The sequence below is a fragment of the Salvia miltiorrhiza genome, chromosome 2 (assembly GCF_028751815.1).
Source record: "Salvia miltiorrhiza cultivar Shanhuang (shh) chromosome 2, IMPLAD_Smil_shh, whole genome shotgun sequence".
NCBI classification, from domain to species: Eukaryota; Viridiplantae; Streptophyta; class Magnoliopsida; order Lamiales; family Lamiaceae; genus Salvia; species Salvia miltiorrhiza.
The window spans coordinates 25,754,314-25,775,807 of NC_080388.1; the positions used below are offsets into that span (position 1 = coordinate 25,754,314).

The 21,494-nt window shown below is 37.8% G+C and overlaps 1 protein-coding gene across 1 annotated transcript; it reads right to left on the reverse strand.

Moving 5' to 3' along the window:
• Positions 1–5,207: 5,207 nt before the first annotated feature.
• LOC131008193 (uncharacterized) lies at positions 5,208–6,270 on the reverse strand. Its single transcript, XM_057935085.1, has 5 exons — positions 6,184–6,270; positions 5,936–6,055; positions 5,784–5,846; positions 5,524–5,672; positions 5,208–5,409 (listed from the first exon to the last, which is right to left on the reverse strand). Exons 1-5 carry the CDS (start codon positions 6,268–6,270, stop codon positions 5,283–5,285), a joined length of 546 nt encoding a protein of 181 aa, XP_057791068.1. The 3' UTR covers positions 5,208–5,282.
• Positions 6,271–21,494: the final 15,224 nt, after the last annotated feature.

Consider the following 21,494-nt stretch of genomic DNA (forward strand, 5'->3'; position numbering starts at 1 on the left):
TGTTGGATCACAAAATTAAGATTAAAGTTTGAATCTTCATGAAGCCCTCTTAGCTCCATCTAATGTAGTATATTGTTTCTTCAAATTATCTTTGACATTTTTTTTCTTTTTTTGTATTATTTATGTTGGAGTAAATTTCGTCTCATCTCATCTCATCAGAAAATGAAAATAAAGGTTTGAATCTCGAACACTTGAAACCCTTTTAGCTCTCATCAAATTATCATATGATACTATTGAAGGATTATAGCCCCAAAAGGATCGTTTCTCGGATATCTTAATTCTCCATACAACGATTAATTCCTAACATGTTCCTATGAATTTAAGTGCTGCACATAGGAGTTAGAATTACTTACTTGAGAATTGTATGCAGAGGCTGTCGATGATTGAGTTGAAAGACTCCAGTTCTGATCTTTTGAACTATATCCCGCTCAGCTTTCACCGTTAGATGGACAACGAGCTATGAAAGTTACCAAGAGAGAATCGGCCTTCTCAAGTTGGCGCCTTCCATGCTGCTCTCTCAAAACCCCTAAAAGCGTGTGTATTTTCTTGAGAGCAGATAGCTGTATTTAAAGACAAAATACAGTCCTTGGGGCGCCAAAACTGTGATGGGCGAAATTCTCCAGCTAGGGCATAGGAGACTTTGGGCCAGTCCAAGGACTAGATACAAGGAATAAAGATGGGCCTCAAATGAATTAATTTCCATGATCAGCCCAGATCATAATTAATTCATAAATATTAATTCATTCCACTAAAGAATCAACACTAACTTACCCCTTTATTGCCGGTGATGAGTCAGGGCTTGTATTTAGACTTATTAAATCCCCGTATTTAAAATATCCAACATCCATTAATTAATTAGAGCTCTGACAGCTTAAATTAATTAATCTCTTTGTAATCCTTAAGCAGTACCACTCAAACTTTATTATTGCGTCTGAACTTAATCAACCTGCAGGGTTTAACGCAATAAACCTTATTGAGCTCCTTAAGGGGATGCCATTATTTTATACCGGATATGGGTACTAATACAGATAATCAAATATCATATATTGACCGCTATCACCCAAGATACAGAGTACTCAAGTTACTATATAACTCTCACCCATAATAAGTCAAAGTGATATACGAATCAACATATATATATGAAATCTTATTAGTATTAAGATTCTATTAAGTCACCGAGATCTTGATTCTTCACTTATGTCAGAGAGAAGAATACATCTCACTGTGATCCTATCAATACGTTATGACGTACCAGTATAAACAAGTAGTCAAGACAAACTCCTTCCATCTATACTGCAGCTTAAACCAACGACTCGTCCTAGAGTCATCTCGGCTGTGATCATTTTATATCTCTTAAGGTTATTCCAATTATATGGTCTTCTGTGATCTACAACACACCATATAATCTACTTATATAAAGATAAAGAACATACATATGCAATCATGAATACAATCTGATAGGGGATTAAATAGTGAACAAATGAATCATTGTATACAAGCATAAAACGTTCTTGATTTCAGTATACAAATCCAACAATCTCCCACTTATACTAAAGCAAACTTTTAGTATACAATGTGTCTAAATACTAGCTATTACAACACTATCACTTCTCCCACTTATACAGAAAGTTTTCCTAAGTGGGTGGCATCAACCGCAATCCCATCCCTCGAGCATGCTTCTCGTAGGCCTTTTGCAGTAAACTCTTTGTAAAAGGATCAGCTAAGTTCTCCAAGGTATTGATCTTCTCAACCAGCACATCTCCTCTGTTTACGATTTCTTGTATGATGTGGTACTTTCTCTCTATGTGTTTGGTCGCCTTGTGGGTCCTGGGTTCCTTAGAATTTGCCACTGCACCCGAGTTATCACAATAAATTATGATACTCTTAGGAAAATTAGGTACCACTCCTAGATCCAAGAGGTAGTTCCGGAACCATACAACCTCTTTGGCAGCTTCGGAAGCAGCTACATACTCGGCTTCCATGGTGGAGTTTGCAATGCACTTCTGCTTTGCACTCCGCCATGATACAGCTCCACCTCCCAAGGTAAACACATAACCAGAGGTAGATCTCTTCTCATCCCGGTCAACCTGGAAATTCGAAATGCTATAACCCAAAGGAGTTAGACTGTCTGACTGGTAAACTAGCCTATAGTCTCGAGTCCTTTTCAGGTACTTGAGAATATACTTTACCACAGTCCAGTGTCCTGGTCCAGGGTTTGACTGATATCTCCCAACCATGCCAACGACATAGCAAATATCAGGTCTCGTGCAAATCATTTCATACATGAGGCTACCTACAGTGGAAGCATATGGTACCTTCCTTATTCCCTCAACCTCACTAGGCGTCTTAGGACACATATCCTTAGACAGAGGAATGTCATGTCTGAAAGGCAGCAACCCTTTCTTGGCAGTTTGCATGCTAAAACGAGCAATCACAGTATCAATGTAGGACGCTTGAGATAAGCTCAACATCCTTTTCTGGCGATCATGAACAACCTTGATCCCTAGGATGTACGCTGCATCTCCTAAGTCCTTCATTTGAATCTGTTCGGATAACCACTTCTTTATGTCCGATAATAGTGCCACATTATTGCCAATGAGGAGGATATCATCTACATAAAGTGCAAGGAAAACCACGTCACCATTGGCATCTAAACGGTACATGCAACTTTCGTTCTCACAAAGAGTAAATCCATAGGATTTAATGACCTTGTCAAAACGTTTGTTCCATGACCTCGAAGCTTGCTTAAGACCATAAATGGATTTCTTCAGCTTCCATACAAGATGCTCTTCGCCCTTCTTCACAAACCCTTCGGGTTGCTGCATATAGATGTCTCTTCCTTCTTCAAGGAAACCGTTTAAGAAAGCGGTTTTGACATCCATTTGCCAAACCTCAAGGTTCATGTGGGCTGCTATGGTAAAGAGTATTCGGATAGACTTAAGCATGGCAACCGGTGAAAAGGTTTCATCATAATCTATACATTGTTCCTGGGTATAAGCTTTCGCCACCTGTCTAGCTTTAAAAGCCGCGACTTCGTCATCCGAATCTCTTTTTCTCTTGTATACCCACCTACTACCTATGGCCAAGAAGCCATCTGGTAATTCAGTTTTCTTGTATACATCCATAGCTGTCATGGATTCTATTTTAGAAACCATGGCGTCGTACCAAGAATCTGCATCTAAATCTTCCATCGCTTGTCTAAAGTTGTCAGGGTCGATATCCTTTTGTTCATCAACAGGAAGAAGATCTGAAGATTCTCCCAAGAGCATAAATCAATCGGGTTGGACGATAACCCTCCCACTACGACGAAGCGGTGGTGGTACAACTGTGATAATGGTTTGTGCGGTGTCCTGTGGTGCATTCACTTACACACTTGGCTGGGGTGATGGAATTGCCTGTCCATTGCCTTCGATTTCTTGAAGGACAATCTCGGACTTAAACTTATGTTTATCTATATAATCATGTTCCAAGAATCGTGCGTTGGTGATAACAACCACTTTCTGATCCTTAGGATTATAGAAATAACCAACTTTCGTTTCTCTTGGATATCCTACAAACAGCATTACTTCACATCTAGGCTCCAATTTCTTTACCTCTTTGTCAAGCACGTATGTAGGACAACCCCATACCTTTATATGATGCAAGCTGGGCTTTCGCCCTGACCATAATTTGGTAGGAGTCTTAGGCACAGACTTGGACGATACTAGATTCAGCAAGTAAGCCGTTGTTTCCAAGGCATATCCCCAAAACAAAATAGGCAACGATGCATAACTCATCATTGATCGTACCATTTCCAAAAGGGTTCTATTTGTTCTCTCCGCTACACCATTCTGTTGGGGAGTACCCGGTGCAGTCAATTGGGATGTAATCCCAGAATCTGACAAGTATTGCTTAAACTCATTTCTGAGGTATTCCCCACCGCGATCAGACTGCAATGACTTGATAGATTTACCCAATCTCTTCTCCACTTCCGCCTTGAATTCTTTGAATTTCTCAAAGCATTCAGACTTGTGTTGAAGTAAGTAAATATACCCATATCTTGAGTAATCGTCAATGAAAGTGACAAAATACTTATACCCTCCACGAGCTTTTGTGGACATCGGTCCACACAAGTCAGAGTGAATCAATTCCAACACATGTGAGACCCTATTCCCCTTTGCCTTAAAAGGCCTTGCCATCATCTTTCCTTCTATACAGGATTCGCCGGTTCTAAATGGACACTACTAGAAAAACGCTCATAGATAACGGATTTTATCCGTTATCTATGAGCAAAAAAACCGTTGTGTATAGTGGTGTTATCTATTCTATACGTCATAGACAACGGTTTCAAAACCGTCATGTATAGTAGCATAGATAACGGTACGATGTGTCATACATAACAGTACGCATCCGTTATCTATAAAGGTTATACATAACGGTTTTTCACCGTTATGTATTAACATTTTTCCGTTATGTATTAATTTTTTTTTATCATAGTTAACAGTTTTTTGCACTTTTGATAACGGTTTTAACCGTTATCTTTGATAGAAAACATAACGGTTTTTCTCCGTTATGTATTAAGATTTTTCCGTTATGTATTAATTTTTTTTTATTTTTTTTATCATAGTTAACAGTTTTTTGCACTTTTTATAACGGTTTTAACCGTTATCTTTGATAGAATACATAACGGTTTTTCACTGTTATGTATTAAGATTTTTCCCTTATGTATTAATTTTTTTTTATTTTTTTTATCATAGTTAACAGTTTTTTGCACTTTTTATAACGGTTTTAACCGTTATCTTTGATAGAATACATAACGGTTTTTTGCACTTTTTATAACGATTTTTTGCACTTTTTATAACGATTTTTGCAGTTTTTATAACTATTTTAACCGTTATCTTTAATTAGAATACATAACGATTTTTTGCACCTTTTATAACATTTTTTTGCACTTTATATAATTGTAGTATATTTTTAAATTTTGCAATTTTTATAAAACGACAAAATGATAAAATCAACGATAACAATATTATATATCATCCAAGAAATTCATACATTATTATACAAATGAACCAAATATCAAGTATACATCATCATTGCATATTCCGATTCAAAATTGAAAATACCAACAACCTTATAGCTAAAACAAAAATCTATCATACAATGTTTCTAGCACCAATAGACTTGTAACCTCTCTTGAACCTGAAATGAATCTATAATCCAGCAGGCATAAAATGTAGAAAGAAATACATAATCAAGCAAAGAAGCTACCTGAAATGGAAAGATTTTTCATCTAGAAACCTTCAAAATAAGGTGTAACAATGTAAGGAAAAAAGAAAAATAATTACTTGGTAGAGAGGCCTATCAGGTTCCTTCCTCTGCTGCTTTCGAAGATCAATAACATCAGGGGTTTCAACGCCAGTAGGAGTGCTACAATCATCCACCAGATAACCAGTTAGAGCAACTTAAGAAGACATATAGACCAGTCTATAGTGTACAGTACAATCAAAATCTCAACACAAAAGAGCAAAGCATGTCTTTCACCTTGAAAGGCTGTCAACAGACTGAATGCCATCTTCAAGTTCCTCTTCTGCCATCTGTTCCTCCTCCTCTTCTTCTTCTTCCTCTTCCTCTTCCTCCTCCTCCTCCTCCTCCAAGTCACCCCAGTGCTTAGTCTTATCAACTGGTTCTTCCTGAAAATCAGTCGGTATGAATTACATGGAGACAAAATCATGATAAAATGCTCGCCGTTACAAAGAGGGGAGCATGTATGAAAAAGGTTCTAATATACTATGTTCCTTTACCTCATAATTGGGCTGTTCTTGTTGCACAAAGCCGAAAACATCTCCATAGAGGGGACGTCCATACTAGTTCACAAGAGAAAATACAAATATGTGAGGGATATTCATTAATGAAACTCAAGGTAAAACCACAAAGTATATTAAGGTAAACTCACTTCATCAACAGGTGGTTTGCCCCATTCTCCATGCCCATAGCCAAATCTAGCTCCAGCGGGGATTGGTGCATTAAGGCCAGGGATTTTTAAATGAGGATAAGAAGGTGGATGACCATATCTCTGCCATGACAAAAGAAAGTACTAATTGCAACTCATCTCTTTTATGAGAAAGTGACGCAACAACATAGAAAGTAGCTTTATGAATGAAACAAACCGAATAAACTAAGCAAAGTAATAATCTTGTAAACCTGCATATTGATGAGCCATGGTGGGGGGGCACCATCAGGCATGCCTAGAGCCTCTTTTAACTCATGTGACAATGTCCCTAGCTTCATTTCTCGCAGTTTCACCTGATAGCAGCCCGAGAAAAGTTGACAAATCAGTGTTGTATCCAGTATAAATCTCTATTCTATCAATTGTGAATTTTTAAAATGTTTACTTTTCAGGACAGTCAATTATAAAGACTGATGATTGAGGCATTAAAAACCAAAGCCAAAACCTCAACATATAATAAAATCTTATTACAAAAATTATGAACACAGGAAATAAGAAGTGAAACAATAATTTCAAGCAGATCACTATCACATCAGATTACTAATCAAGCCAAAAACAAGAATACATGAAATAAAAAAATGAGCAGGTCATGCCAAAACGTTTAAACAACAATAACCATACAGCTGATTCCCTAGTAGGCTAGCTATTACAGATTTTTTAAGAAAGGGAAAAAGAAAATCACACAAACTTAGTTTAACACTATCAAATATCATTCAGATAAATGATACCATAAAAAATTGCAGATCAAATGACATAAAGCAAACTGAAGAGATATCTTTGATGATCACCATACCTCAAATTCGACAAATCACCGTGATTTGTCAATTTCGGCTTAGTCTGATGTTTGAAGAAGGCATCATGAAGAACCTACAAAAGTTAAAACAGGCAACTTATAAGAATGATATGCATAAGAAAAGAAAGGAAATCAGTCTCACTTGTCTGATTTTCTCGATTCCTGTGGCAGCAATGAAATCAGGAAGTTGAAAAGGCTGCTTTTCAATACCTCTCTTTCCCTGAAAAGCAGCCATCAAAGAAGTTGAGATGTGTGACAAGCATGTAATTTTAAAACATAATCTAGTATTCATACATGCATCGAAATAATATTTGCCCTGTTCGTTAACCCAACGTTCCTACTTTTGATTTTTGGGCATCAACCAATAACTTCTAGTTTATAATGCAAATATCCAAAGTTAATCAGACACTTTAAGTTACCATATAACAAAATTTATTCTCCACCAAGAACTGCAAAGACATTCAAAACCATCATGCTCTATTACTGCTAAAGACACGTCAACTCAAAATGGGATGGAGTATGGAACTGTGAACTAGTTTATAATACAAGATGAGATGAACTGAAACAAGAAAAAAAAAACTAGCGAAAATTCAAGCCATAAATCCCTAAAATTCGAGTCCAAAATGCCCTAAAATTTGCTACCTAATGCACTCTTCAATTTTATTTAGTTGTTACCTGAAGAATGAGGGCGACTGTTGTCGGAGTCAGAGGCCAGGGGCAGTGGTGGTGCGATTGGAGCGGTGGTGGGCGCTGAGCCGACGACGGAGGTTGCTCTGCCCAAATTCAAAAATTAATTACGCAAAGATAGAAATACATATAGAAAATGGAAAGAGAGAGAGAGTATACCATGGTGGTGGAAGCGAAAGAGAGGTGATGGGGATGGGGGGCGACGCCAGGCTGGAGAAGGTCGCGGCTAGCGGCTAGCGGCTGCTTGCCGGAGACAAAGGCGGCACAGAGAGGAGGTAGAGAGAGGGAGAAGGGCTTTAGGTCGGAGAATTATCAACCTCATCCGCTCTCGATTGCAAATCGGAGAATTAGGGCTTTCCCCCTTTCCTGCCTCGATTATGTAGAGTTGAGAAGAGAACCGGCCGTAGAACACCATCGGCTCGCCGATCCTCGGACCACCAGCAACGATGGGCGGGCTCTAGGTCGCGTAGCTCGCCGGTCTCCCTGAGATGGCGACGGCTGCGTTGTACCGAACAGAGAAGAACTAGGGCTCGACCAATCGAACAGAGAAGAACTAGGGCGCGGGGCAGCAGCGAGGGTGGGCGGCGACGGGCCGACGTGGGGCAGCGGCGCCGGCGGCGGAGTCGAGAGGGGAGAGAGAGAGAGAGAGTCGAGAGACAGGGAGGAGACAGGGAGGGAGGACGAACTAGGGCTGGTAGTTTTGGGGTTAATTTCTACATTTTCTAAATAAAATCTATTCCTTTTTTTTCTTTTTTCTTTTTTCTCTTTTTTCACTTTCAATATTCAATTTTTGGTATTTAGATTTCTAATTTAGATTTTATATAAGTGTTACTTAATGATAAAACAAAAAAAATGTTATGATTTTTTTATTTTTTTAAATCTATATCTAGGAATAAATTCAAATTTTAGGATAAACAATTTATTTGTTATTTTTAATATAATATAATATAATATAATTTTTAAAAAATTAATAAAAAAAATTATACATAACAATTTTTATAGACGCTCATACATAACGGTTCAAAAACCGTTGTAAATGACTCTTATACATAACGGTTCTTTAACGTTATGAATAAACCGTTATAAAAGATGGTCATAGATAACGGTGGCACAACGGTTTTGTAATACCGTTATGTATGCAACTAATAGATAACGCAAAAACATAACGCATTTGTTCAAACCGTTATCTATGCATATAGACAACACTACATAGATAACGGATTTTTCCAAAACCGTTATCTATTCCTAAAAGTGCGCTCATACATAACGGTTTTTGAAAAAAACCGTTATCTATGCACTGTTATGTATGTAAACTTTTGTAGTAGTGGGAACAGCTTGAAAGTCTTTCAAGATTCCATTCGACACGAGCCTTCGGATCCTGTTTAGATTGATGTGGCCTAACCTTAGGTGCCAAGCATGTGTACATTGTTCACGAGAAAAATATTTCCTTTTATTTAGATTTGGACAAATTTGTCACGTGGATGCAACATGGACAGAATTATTAATAGGACATGTAATAGTATAGAGAGAGTTGTTCAAAATTCCGGAACAAATAATCATGTTATTTTTCATGATAGAAACACCTCTATCAAAAGTAACTGAATATCCATCCAAAAATAACTTTGAAACAGAAATTATGTTCCGCCAAAACTCCGGCACATATAAAATATATAAAATATCTCTCAAAACTAAAATGTCATCACCAAAACATAAAGATAAATCTCCAATTGCAACAGCTGCGACCTTCGACGCGTTGCCCATGGAGATTGTGATCTCATCACTTCCCAGCTCCCTTGTCGACTTGAAGCCCTGCAAGGTGTAACAAACATGGTCAGTTGTGTAACACCCCAATTTTCCATAAGATAATATTAGATTATTCTCTATTATATTTTGTGAGATTTGAAAAAAAATCTAGGATTTATTTAAGCCTAGAATAAATTAGATTTTAAAGTAAATGTGTTGTTACTCATTTCTCATTATATTTAAAATTTGCATTTACATTTCTTTAAGCATTTTCACAGCATTAGCTCAACTGCATTATATTGTCATATTATTTATTTATTTATTTTTCCTAAATTTAAACATATATTTTACCTAAAGAATTTTATTTAGAATTTGTGAAATAAATATACTTATATATATTAGATATATAATAATATATTCTTTTAAAATTGCTTATAAATATATAATATATAGCGTATAGATATATATATATCTTAAGCTAATTATATATTATATACGTATATATAGCTATACTATAGCTGTACTAAATAGCTTTTACTTAATAAATATTTACATTATATATAATAGTACCATATAGCTTTGTAATTAAGTTAAATGATTAGCTATCATATATATATATATATATACATAAACGAAAACTAGTGTATTCTAGTTATTGACAACATAAGAGTTAAATATATATAATATGTATGCATGGGACAAAATGCATGCACGTAACAATTTTTAAGCCATGCAAACATATAGTACATTAAATATTATTTGAAGGATACGTTGATGAATTTTAAATGCTAACTAATCAAACCTACATACCTAAGGTGAACCTACTTATGACTCTTCATGCCTATAACTAGACTATTATAAATAGGGTTCCATAATTAAAGGAAACCCACGCACATAAACTCATCAAATATCATCAGAAGAAATAGAAATGGACCTACTTTTAAAGGTACAATAAGGTTAAGTTCTTGATAATCGTTATATATCAAGTTGACTACATCATTGAAAGGTAGGTTCTATTTTCCAAAATATACTTGAGTTATTAAGCTCTGATGTTATTATATAAAATATGGTATGTCCATAAATTGTTTTCACGTTCTCCCACTGTTTAATGCTCTTATGTTAACAATTGTGACTTTTAATGGGTCTGACACACCTATTAAAAGTTGTGCGCACTGTCTTAAGGCAGTGGATTGATCCCCACGAGCCTTATAGAGGAAAGGAGGATTTTGGGTTCGCGCTTAATCCGGCTAGATGGTGTAGCTGACGTGGGTTCGTCCCGGGGTCCCATCTAGTTAATTAATGAATGAATGATTACTTCCCAGGGGTCGCTCAGGGACTACGAATGAAAGGATAAGGGTAACAGTGGTGCTACGGTATGGCGCGCGCGAATGAATAAAAATATTTTGTGATTGTAGAAGTTAAATATTTATTTTTAAAACCTTCTATAATTCACGTACATGCATGGACTATGATATGGAAATGATTATTTCAAAAATGCATGACCCACTGGGTACACTAGTACTCAGCCCAAAATTCTTTTAATCTTTTCAGCTCAGTAAGTTGGTGGAGATGGAAGCAGCTGTGGAGGGCTGGCTGCAATATTTTGAAATAACTATTATAATAAAAAGTCTATTATACATTTTGAGTATGTAAAAATTATAATCAATGATTATATATATATAGAATTAATGTTTGGTATTATTATTTTATTTGTACGCAAATTATTTATTATTTACCGCTCGATTGAGAGTGCATGTAGTCGGCCCCTCTTGGACGCTTGACCAAAGCCCTCATGATCATGTTGTGCTATGCCAATTTCATGAGTGAGCTGGTCGGTCAACTCCTTTTGGCGAGCTAGACTCGATTACCCCATCATTTACCGCTTTATTAGAAATGTAATTAAATGTCCGATTGTTTAGCCGCACGTATTTGTAGACTGGTTCTAAACCACCAGCGTGCTGAGCCAAACTTTCCGACTTTAATATTAAAAATATTGCTACTTAAACAAGTTATCTATGTATTATTATTATTATTATTATTATTATTATTACCCCCTTCTTTCCCGCTTCTTAAATCCAACCCTAGTCACATTTCGGCATTCGTGCCTTCCTTCGGGAATTGGGGCGTGACAGAGTGTTATCAGAGCAGGATCCGGTCGGATCTACGCTCCCAGTTTGGTACCAATTTAATATCAAAGTAATATTTTTGACTTGAGTCAATAAATAAATTAATAAGACTGTATGATTAAGTATGTAAATGCAGCAACCCCCCAGCTAGCTATCTCTCCACCAAGGTACATTATTTTTACAAGCAGCATGAATTAAAAGTTGCTTATGTTTAAATTACATATTCGTAATAGCGCGCAAGAAATGACTCTTCAGGAAATATTTAACATGTTCTATTTGAGTTTCTCATATGAGTTTCTCATGATGAATGAATCACATATGGCATAAAATTATTATGCATTAAAGATATATTTAAAATGATGATTGATTTCTTCCATGTATTATGGTTGAAAGTTTGTGATTATTTACATGTTATATTATTAAAAATGATAATAATAAGTTATAAAGGAATGATGATAAAAAGTGTGCATTGATCACGAGACTATAAGAAGAGGTTTCGTTGTACCACTATACATAAGCTAGTGGTCTTTATGAATTAATTATGCTAGTTGATATATATTATATTTTCTATAGATTTGTTGTATCACAGATGGACTTATGGGATGTAGAATCCGAAAATGCTTGGTACATGAACCAACTTATACAGTGTGATGTGGAATACTTCAAAACATATACGGTAAACCAAAGCAAATCCCTAGGACAGATGCTTGCCGATTTATGTACTATTTGGCAACCAGTCAGATATTGGATTAGAGATTGGGAAGTGGCAAATATGTTTTGTACACAAGTACCACTTTCATGGAAGCCATAGGTGGAGAAAGAAATCATGAGGCTTAGAGGAGATGACTCAATGTACTACCCAATCATTCACTTCCCGACTTTTGCAACCACTCTGTTCAAACAATGGGTAACTATTGGTGCACCGCCACCAGAAGTAGATGATATGAATATATATCAACAAATGACCCGTAAGAAATGTAGCGAGCAACAGGTCCAAGAAAGAAAATATATGCCAATTTCCCCAATAAGTCTTCAACAACCTAATTATCCAATCAGGGCACATGACCACGAAGCGGGTTCTTCTAAGTTTCAGTCTAGAAAGCCACGTTGCAGGATTTGTACGGATTTTGAATATTTTCGTTTTGAAGCACCACGTGAAGAAGATATCATGATGAAAGATAATGATGATGAGAAAAATTGGTCAATGATTGTGGAGACTGCATCAAGTACAACACCAGGAAGTCAGAAACGTCCGCTCGAAATCTCTAGCGATAATGATGATGATGAAGTTAAGCGTTTGGGTTTAGGCTATGGAGAGGAAAATAAGAAGAATAAGAAGAGTCAGGGATAGACTGATAAAGCAAAGTTTTGATGTCAGGGATTGACAATTTTACTTCGTCACCTTGACACTAGATCGGCTATATTTGTGTAATATATCTAAACATGTATCCGTACTTCCAAAGACCTCAGTGGAGGCATTGTAAAATATAAAGTCTGTATGTGTATTACCTTTGAATTTCTTCACGTAATACATGTTGAATACTATAAAGTCTTATTATTACTTCTTTTGACAGATGACAACTAGAACTCGAGCTAGAAACAACAAAAATCCCGAGGGTGACGAAGTAGTTAATCACATCCCAATCCGTGATACCAAAAACATGTTTAGAAAACAACACCCACCAACTTTTGACGGCTTAGGCAATCCGTTAGACGCCGAAAAATGGGTTAGAGCGATAGAGCAAATATTTGCATATATAAGGTGTGAAGATCGTGAGAAGGTAATATATGCAAAATACTAGCTGATTGATGAAGCTGACTTTTGGTGGGAGTCAGTCGAAAGGACTATGACTCAAGCGCAAAAAGACACTTTGACTTGGGAAGGCTTCAAAGAAAAGTTGTTTGAAAAATTTATTCCAGAATGTTATAGGCAAAAGAGACAAAACGAGTTTTGGAATTTAAAACAGGGAAAGAATACGGTCACAGAATATGATCGTGCATTTAATCGATTGTCAAGATGTTATCCACAACTGGTGGATACTGATGAAAAGAAAGCTGATAGATTCAGAAAAGGGCTGCGTCCTGAGATCGCAGTTTCATTGGCTAGTCAAGGAACACTATCCTATGCCCAATCACTAACAAGGGCATTGAACATTGAGACATTATTGCCAAAAGAAAGAGAGAAATGAGCCATACAACAATTTGAGGGGATAGAGGAAAAAGGAAATGGGAGGACCGAGCATCGGGAGATGAAATTGCAAAAAAGGGATTTTGGAGAGGACCACCACAACATCAATTCCTGCCACAACAACTCCAACAACAACAATTTCAACCTCGACAGCCACAACAACAATTTCAACAGCGGCCATCACGACCCCAACAATATTATCAACAGTACCCCCAACAGTGGGGATTTTCGGGACAGAAACCTGTGTGTCCCCAATGTAAGAAACCTCACTTAGGAGAATGTCGGATTGGAACAAATGTTTGCTTTAGATGTGGGAAGTCGGGACATATAATTAAAGATTGCACCAATGGAAAATGGTCAATGAAGGGTCAGCAACAGCAAGGTCAAGGACCTACTAAGACTCAAGGGCCAATAATGAGACAACCTCAACAGGCAAGGGCTTATGCTTTGAATAGGCAACAGGTTGGAAATGCGCTCGAGAACTTAGCAGGTATGATTTATATAAACGAAACTCCAATCTTAGCGCCATTTGATACAGGAGCTTCACATTCGTTTATATCTAAGGTTGCGTGTGAAAAGTTATCTATAGTAACTGAAGTACCTGAATTGGCATTGAGCGTGAGTATACCAGCAGGAAATACGGTTACTATATTAGAAGTTAGTAAGGGTCAAGATGTTAAAATTGGAGACCTAATATTTAAAGCTGACCTGCATGTCATCGACATGAAAGGAATTGACGTTATTTTCGAAATGGACTGGTTAGAAAAAAAATAGAGCAACGATATGCTGTCAGGAGAGGGAAATTTTGTTCCAAACACCTAATGGAGAGAAAATTATTTTTCGAGGAGGGAGACTTGGAACAGAAGTGCCTGTTATAACTGTAATGAAAGCCATTAAGATGTTGAGAAAAGGAAATTGCCAAGCATTCTTGGTAAAGTTAATGGCGGAAAAGGAAAATGAATTGAAAATAGATGATGTGTCAGTAGTACGAGATTATCCAGATGTGTTTCCCAATAACTTACCTGGATTACCACCAGATAGACAAGTGGAATTTTCCATTGACTTGGAACCAGGAGCAGCTCCAGTATCAAAAGCCCCCTACCGTATGGCACCAAAGGAATTGCATGAATTAAAGGTGCAATTGCAAGAATTATTGGATCTTGGATTTATCCAACCAAGTGTATTACCATGGGGAGCGTCAGTTCTCTTTGTGAAGAAGAAAGATGGAACCATGAGAATGTGCATTGATTACCGTGAACTGAACAAATTGACAATTAAGAATAGATACCCATTACCTCGGATCGACGACTTGTTCGATCAATTAAAGGGAGCGGGCGTGTTCTCCAAGATTGACTTGAAATCGGGATATCATCAGTTGAAAATAAAGAAAGAAGATATACCAAAAACAGCGTTTAGGACGAGGTATGGGCATTATGAATTTACAGTTATGCCTTTTGGGTTAACAAACGCTCCCGTAGTTTTCATGGATTTGATGAATCGAGTTTTTCATCAGTACTTGGATAAGTTCGTATTAGTTTTCATCGATGACATATTAATCTACTCGAAGGATGGAGTACAACACGAGGAACACTTGAGAATCGTGTTGGAAATTTTGCGAGCAGAACGACTCTACGCTAAGTTTAGTAAATGCGAATTTTGGTTGAAAGAAGTTATGTTTCTTGGGCATATAGTATCAACCGAGGGAATTAAAGTTGATCCCGCTAAAGTAGAAGTCGTGAGTGGATGGAAAACACCAACAAGCGTGAACGATATCAGAGGTTTTCTAGGATTGGCGGGTTACTATAGAAGATTCATAGAGGGATTCTCGAAAATAGCAAAACCCATGACACAGATTTTAAGGAAGGGAGTTAAGTTCGAATGGACTAAAGAATGCGAGAAGAGTTTTCAAGAACTCAAGAGAAGATTGACTACAGCACCGGTATTAGCAATACCGGAAGAAAATGAAGAATTTGTAGTATATACCGATGCTTCGAAGTTGGGGTTAGGATGTGTGCTAATGCAGGATGGGAAAGTAATAGCCTATGCGTCACGACAGTTGAAACCTCACGGAATGAACTATCCTACCCATGACTTGGAATTGGCCGCTGTAGTACATGCGTTGAAGATTTGGAGGCATTATCTTTATGGAGCTAAATGTGAAATTTTTACGGATCACAAGAGTTTGAAATACTTTTTCGAGCAAAAAGATCTGAATATGAGACAAAGAAGGTGGCTCGAATTAGTAAAGGATTATGATTGCACTATTAGTTATCACCCTGGAAAAGCAAATGTGGTAGCAGATGCCTTGAGTAGAAAAACAAAAGTGAATTTGGGTTATCTTCTCACTGAGCAGAGAGAATTGATAAAGGAATTTGAAGGATTGAGTCTAGAAGTGGTATGCCCGCCCGAATCCATAACAAGTTGTATCGCAACCTTGGTAGCGGAACCCGATTTAAGAAAAAGAATAGTAATTACTCAAAGATCAGACGCATCTTTAGAAAAGAAACGATTAATTGCAAGGATTGATCAAACGAAAGGGTTTACCGAGGGAAAAGATAATGCTTTGTTACTCAAAGGATGGTTGTGTGTACCTAATAGTGAGGAGTTAAGAAAGGAAATCTTGATCGAAGCTCATGAGACGCCCTACACAGCCCACCCAGGAAGAACTAAGATGTATAGAGATCTAAAAAGAAACTTTTGGTGGGAAGGTATGAAGAAAGACATCGCCTCATTCGTTGAACGATGTTTAGCATGTCAACAAGTAAAAGCAATACATCAACGACCATCAGATATACCCGAGTGGAAATGGGAGCATATCACGATGGATTTCGTGACAGTATTACCAAGAACAATCAAGGGGAATACTGCAATATGGGTGATAGTAGATCGTTTGACGAAATCCTCACATTTTGTTCCAATCAAGATAACATTTGGGTTAGAACGTCTAGCTCAATTATATGTTAAGGAAATTGTACGTCTTCATGGAGTACCGGTGTCAATCACATCAGATCGTGATACGAGATTTACTTCACATTTTTGGAAAAGTCTGCAAGAAGCCATGGGTACACAGCTAAATTTCAGCACAGCATTTCATCCCCAAACTGACGGGCAATCAGAAAGGACAATTCAAGTTTTAGAAGATATGTTGCGAACGATCGTTATAGATAAAGGTGAAAATTGGGAAGATGTTCTGCCTTTGGTCGAATTCGCTTATAATAATAGTTATCAGGCAACGATTGGAATGGCACCTTTTGAAGCATTGTATGGGAGAATGTCACGGCCGCGCCCGCTAAGGATAGCGAACTCGGGGAAATCGCGACAGAAGGGGAGGGGATTTAGAAGCGGGATTAGAAAGGGGCATATCTAACCTTTTGATGACTCGGCATTATATAAGACAACAATTTAAGAACAACAGATATTGAGGGAGGTCAAAGGGGAAACATAATATTACCCAAACGGGTATTTGAGGACATTGTTGAATAGTACATATTGTTTGACGAATATCATGATATCTAGCAAATCAGTGTATGCAGCGGAATAACAACAACTCGGGCATATGTATGAAGACATATACCCTGCTCTGATGTACTCGTCCTAGCTCGACAAAAGCTCCGCTTGCACACCACATTCCCGATCATCGCTCAACCTGCACATTTAGAAATACATGCAGGGCTAAGTACGAAGGTACTTAGTGGACACATGCAGAAATATACATACATACATACATACATTTTATTGTCAAGCCTTTCAAGAGTAGTAAGATACGAGGGTTTTCCTTTAAAGACTCGTATTTACCAAAATATCATTTCTTTAATAAATATCCCGCGCAGGCTTTTTAACATCATTAATCACCATATCAGTAACTCGTGCCGAGAGGTAGGCCTCCCTCTACGGACACTATGATCGGCCAACCCGCTAGATGACTCACGATCACAAGGGTGTACACTAATTCCGAAGGGATTTGCGGTCCCATCCAGAATCCGAATTCGATTAGCATCAGATAGGTAATTAACAACAAAACATAAAGCATTTAGGCATTGACAATATCATTCAAAAATCTTAAGCATAAAAATTGTAACAATTCTATAATATGGTTTTAGTTTTCGTAAGAAAGCCTCACCTGGTAGTGGTGACTCACGTCTAAGCCTTAAACTCTTTGCGTTCAACCTTAATTGAAAAGAATAACGAAAGGTCTTAGACCGTGGAAAATCTAACATAAATGAGGATGCGTAATGTAATTATGCATGGCTCATATTCTGTTTATTAGACTAAGGTGATACTAAGGGAAATCTTATCTCTAGTCCTTGTTATTAAAGCAATTAAACCATCTAGGTTTCGTCTCGTGAGATCTAGTAATTACTATATTGATTTGCTCTCTTAAGGGTGTTCTAATTTGCTAATTTAATACTAAACTCCCTTCGTGAGTAAAGGAAAAGAAATGAAACTCAAAACACCCTAAGTTCTTTCTCTCTCTATCTCACGTCTGCTCTGCCTCATTGTTCTCTGCTCTGGAAAGTCAGCTCTGGCTGTTTGGTCAGCTTTGGCGATTTTAGCTCTGGAAAGTCAGCTCTGGCGAATTTAGCTCTGGAAAGTCACCTCTGGCCTCTGAAAGTCAGCTCTGGCCTTTTAGGTCTGCTCTGGCGAATTTAGCTCTGGAAAGTCAGCTCTGGCCTCTGAAAGTCAGCTCTGGTCTTTTAGGTCTGCTTTGGCGAATTTAGCTCTGGAAAGTCAGCTCTGGCCTTTAGGTCTGCTCTGGCAAATTTAGCTCTGGAAAGTCAGCTCTGGCCTCTGAAAGTCAGCTCTGGCGATTTACTCGGAAAGTCAGCTCTGGCCTCCGAAAGTCAGCTCTGGTGTTTTGGCTCTGGAACGTCAGCTCTGGCTTCTAAAGTCAGCTCTGGCGAGTTAGTTCTGACGGTTGAAGTCAGCTCTGGATGTTCGGCTCTGCTCTGGTCAGCTCTGCTCTGGTGTTTTCCAGCTCTGATCTAGAACTTCCAGCTCTGCTCTGGTGTTTCCAGCTCTGCTCTGGAAATTTCAGCTCTGCTCTGGCATTTTCTAGCTCTGCTCTGGCATTTCCAGTTCTGCTCTGGCATTTCCAACTCTGCTCTGGCATTTTCTACTCTGCTCTGGCATTTTCTAGCTCTGCTCTGGCATTTCCAGTTCTGCTCTGGCATTTCCAGTTCTGCTCTGGTGTTTCCTATTCTGCTCTGGTATTTTTTGGGCAGAATGACGAGGGTTTCCAGTTTCCAAAACTAGGGTTCTTCGTCCTTTCTTGCCTCGATTATCACTCGTACGTCGGCCCTAATCTATTCCTATGTGAGCATGCTGTGCTTGTTCAAGTTCATCTACGTTTAAAGCCTAAAGTTCTCGTCGTTTTAGTCAAGGTTTCAAGCCGTGGTTCTACCGGAAAGGTGACCTAACATGCTTCTAGTGTTCGTGTTTTTCATGCTGAAAATAGTATTAGAGGTCGAGAGTTACCTTGTTGTTGCGCGCTTTGGTCGGACAAGCACGATGGATCCTCACTTCTTCGATCGTCGAGGTTCAAACTAGAATGAAAGCTATGTTCTTAGGCTTGAAAACAAACGGAAGGGAACACGGCGAAGGGAGGAGAAAGGGCCGTGTCTTACCTTGAAAGTGCAGCAAGGATCTTGGTCTTCTCTTCTCCGTGGAAGGCGTCGAGAGAGTGATGGAACTCTTGTTGTTGCTGCTAGATTTCAGAGTGCCGAAGGAAGAGAAAGGGTGGCACAAAGGGGTTGAAGGGGAGTTTAAATAGGTTCGGCCGATTGCACTTGAGTGCCTAGGGGAGGGCTTTGGCTGTTAGCCCTGCCATGCGTGGAGTAGGGGAGGCGTTTCAGCTGCTCGCCCAATGGAGGGCTGCTGCCGTGCAGCGTGGAGGTGGAGTGTGGCTCTTCGGCTGCTGCCCAATGGGAGGAGCTGCAGCTGGCGTGGTCTTGGCTGGTTGGGCAGCGCTGGCGTGGAAGTTGAGGGGGCGCTGTTGCTGCTCTGGCGTGCTGAGCTCGGCAAGCGTGGAGAGGTGGAGTGTGGCAGCAGTTGAGGCGTGGGCGTCCCTTCGGCTGCCCAGCCAATGGGGGCTGCCGCCGTGCTGCTGCTGCTCTGGCGTGGAGGTGGCGTGCGGCCCTTCGGCTGCTCGCCCAATGGGGGCTGCTGCCGTGGCCGTTGCTCACCTCACCCTCCTTCTTTCCTTTTTTTTTTTCTGAGTGTAGCCGAAGTAGAGAGGTGTAAAGTGGTCGTGTGATGTGACCTAAGTGAACGATTTAAATAAAACCTCTCAGTGTTGGTTTCTCCGAAGTAGAGAAACGGATTTCATTTTTGCTAAACGATAAAGCTACATTAAATCCGTAGATTTAATTATCCTCAAAGTCGAAATTAATTCACGACTTAAGTAGCAATGTGACAGTAAACTCCATCTTGATAAATAACACAACTTAGCTAAGTTGGTTATAACTCGGAAAATATAATCATTCATCAACTCAAAGATTCTCATCGCGGTCTTAAACGCGCGAAAAATAAATAAAGCATACTGTTAACTAAGTGACTTTGTCACCAAGATTCATAAATTCAGAAACATAATAGAAAACATAAGACTTCAATTACTGCAGATAGGTAAATAAACACACAATACTGTAATTAAAATATTGATAAAAGAGCGGGTTACTACAGAGAAAATGTAGATCGCCTCTTTATTGGGATGAAATTGGTGAACGAAGAATTCTAGGGCCGGATCTGGTTCGACAAATGGTTGAGCAAGTTGACCTTTTCAAGAGACGAATAAAAGAAGCTCAAGATAGACAAAAATCATATGCTGATAGGCGTCGAACAGATTTACAGTTTAATGTTGGAGACCACGTGTTTTTGAAAGTTTCTCCATCAAAATGAGTAACAAGATTTGGTAAACGAGGAAAATTGAGACCCAGATTTATAGGACCTTTCGAGATCTTAGAAAGAATAGGCCATGTTGCGTATAGATTGGCATTACCTCCGAGTTTGCCAGATGTGCATGACGTGTTCCACGTCTCAATGCTAAGAAAGTATGTTTACGATCCAAAGCATGTCGTAAGATATGATGAAGTTGTTCTAAACCATGACCTAAGCTATGAGGAGAAACCAGTAAAAATACTTGACCGCAAGGTCCAAGTCTTGAGGAAAAAAGAAATACCTATAGTAAAGATTTTGTGGAATCGTCATGGCCAAGAAGAAGCTACATGGCAACTAGAAGAAAAAATGTTAGCTGAATACCCTGAATTGAGCGACCAAGGTACGTAAATTTCGAGGACGAAATTTTTATAAAGAGGGAGGGATGTAACACCCCAATTTTCCATAAGATAATATTAGATTATTCTCTAGTATATTTTGTGAGATTTGAAAAAAAATCTAGGATTTATTTAAGCCTAGAATAAATTTTATTTTAAAATAAATGTGTTGTTACTCATTTCTCATTATATTTAAAATTTGCATTTACATTTCTTTAAGCATTTTCACAGCATTAGCTCAACTGCATTATATTGTCATATTATTTATTTATTTATTTTTCCTAAATTTAAACATATATTTTACCTAAAGGATTTTATTTAGAATTTGTGAAATAAATATACTTATATATATTAGATATATAATAATATATTCTTTTAAAATTGCTTATAAATATATAATATATAGCGTATAGATATATATATATATATCTTAAGCTAATTATATATTATATACGTATATATAGCTATAATATAGCTGTACTAAATAGCTTTTACTTAATAAATATTTACATTATATATAATAGTATCATATAGCTTTGTAATTAAGTTAAATGATTAGCTATCATATATATATATATATAAACGAAAACTAGTGTATTCTAGTTATTGAAAACATAAGAGTTAAATATATATAATAGAGTTAATATATAAAACTATCCACTTTCATATTGTAAAGATAAAAATTGTCCACTAAGATAAA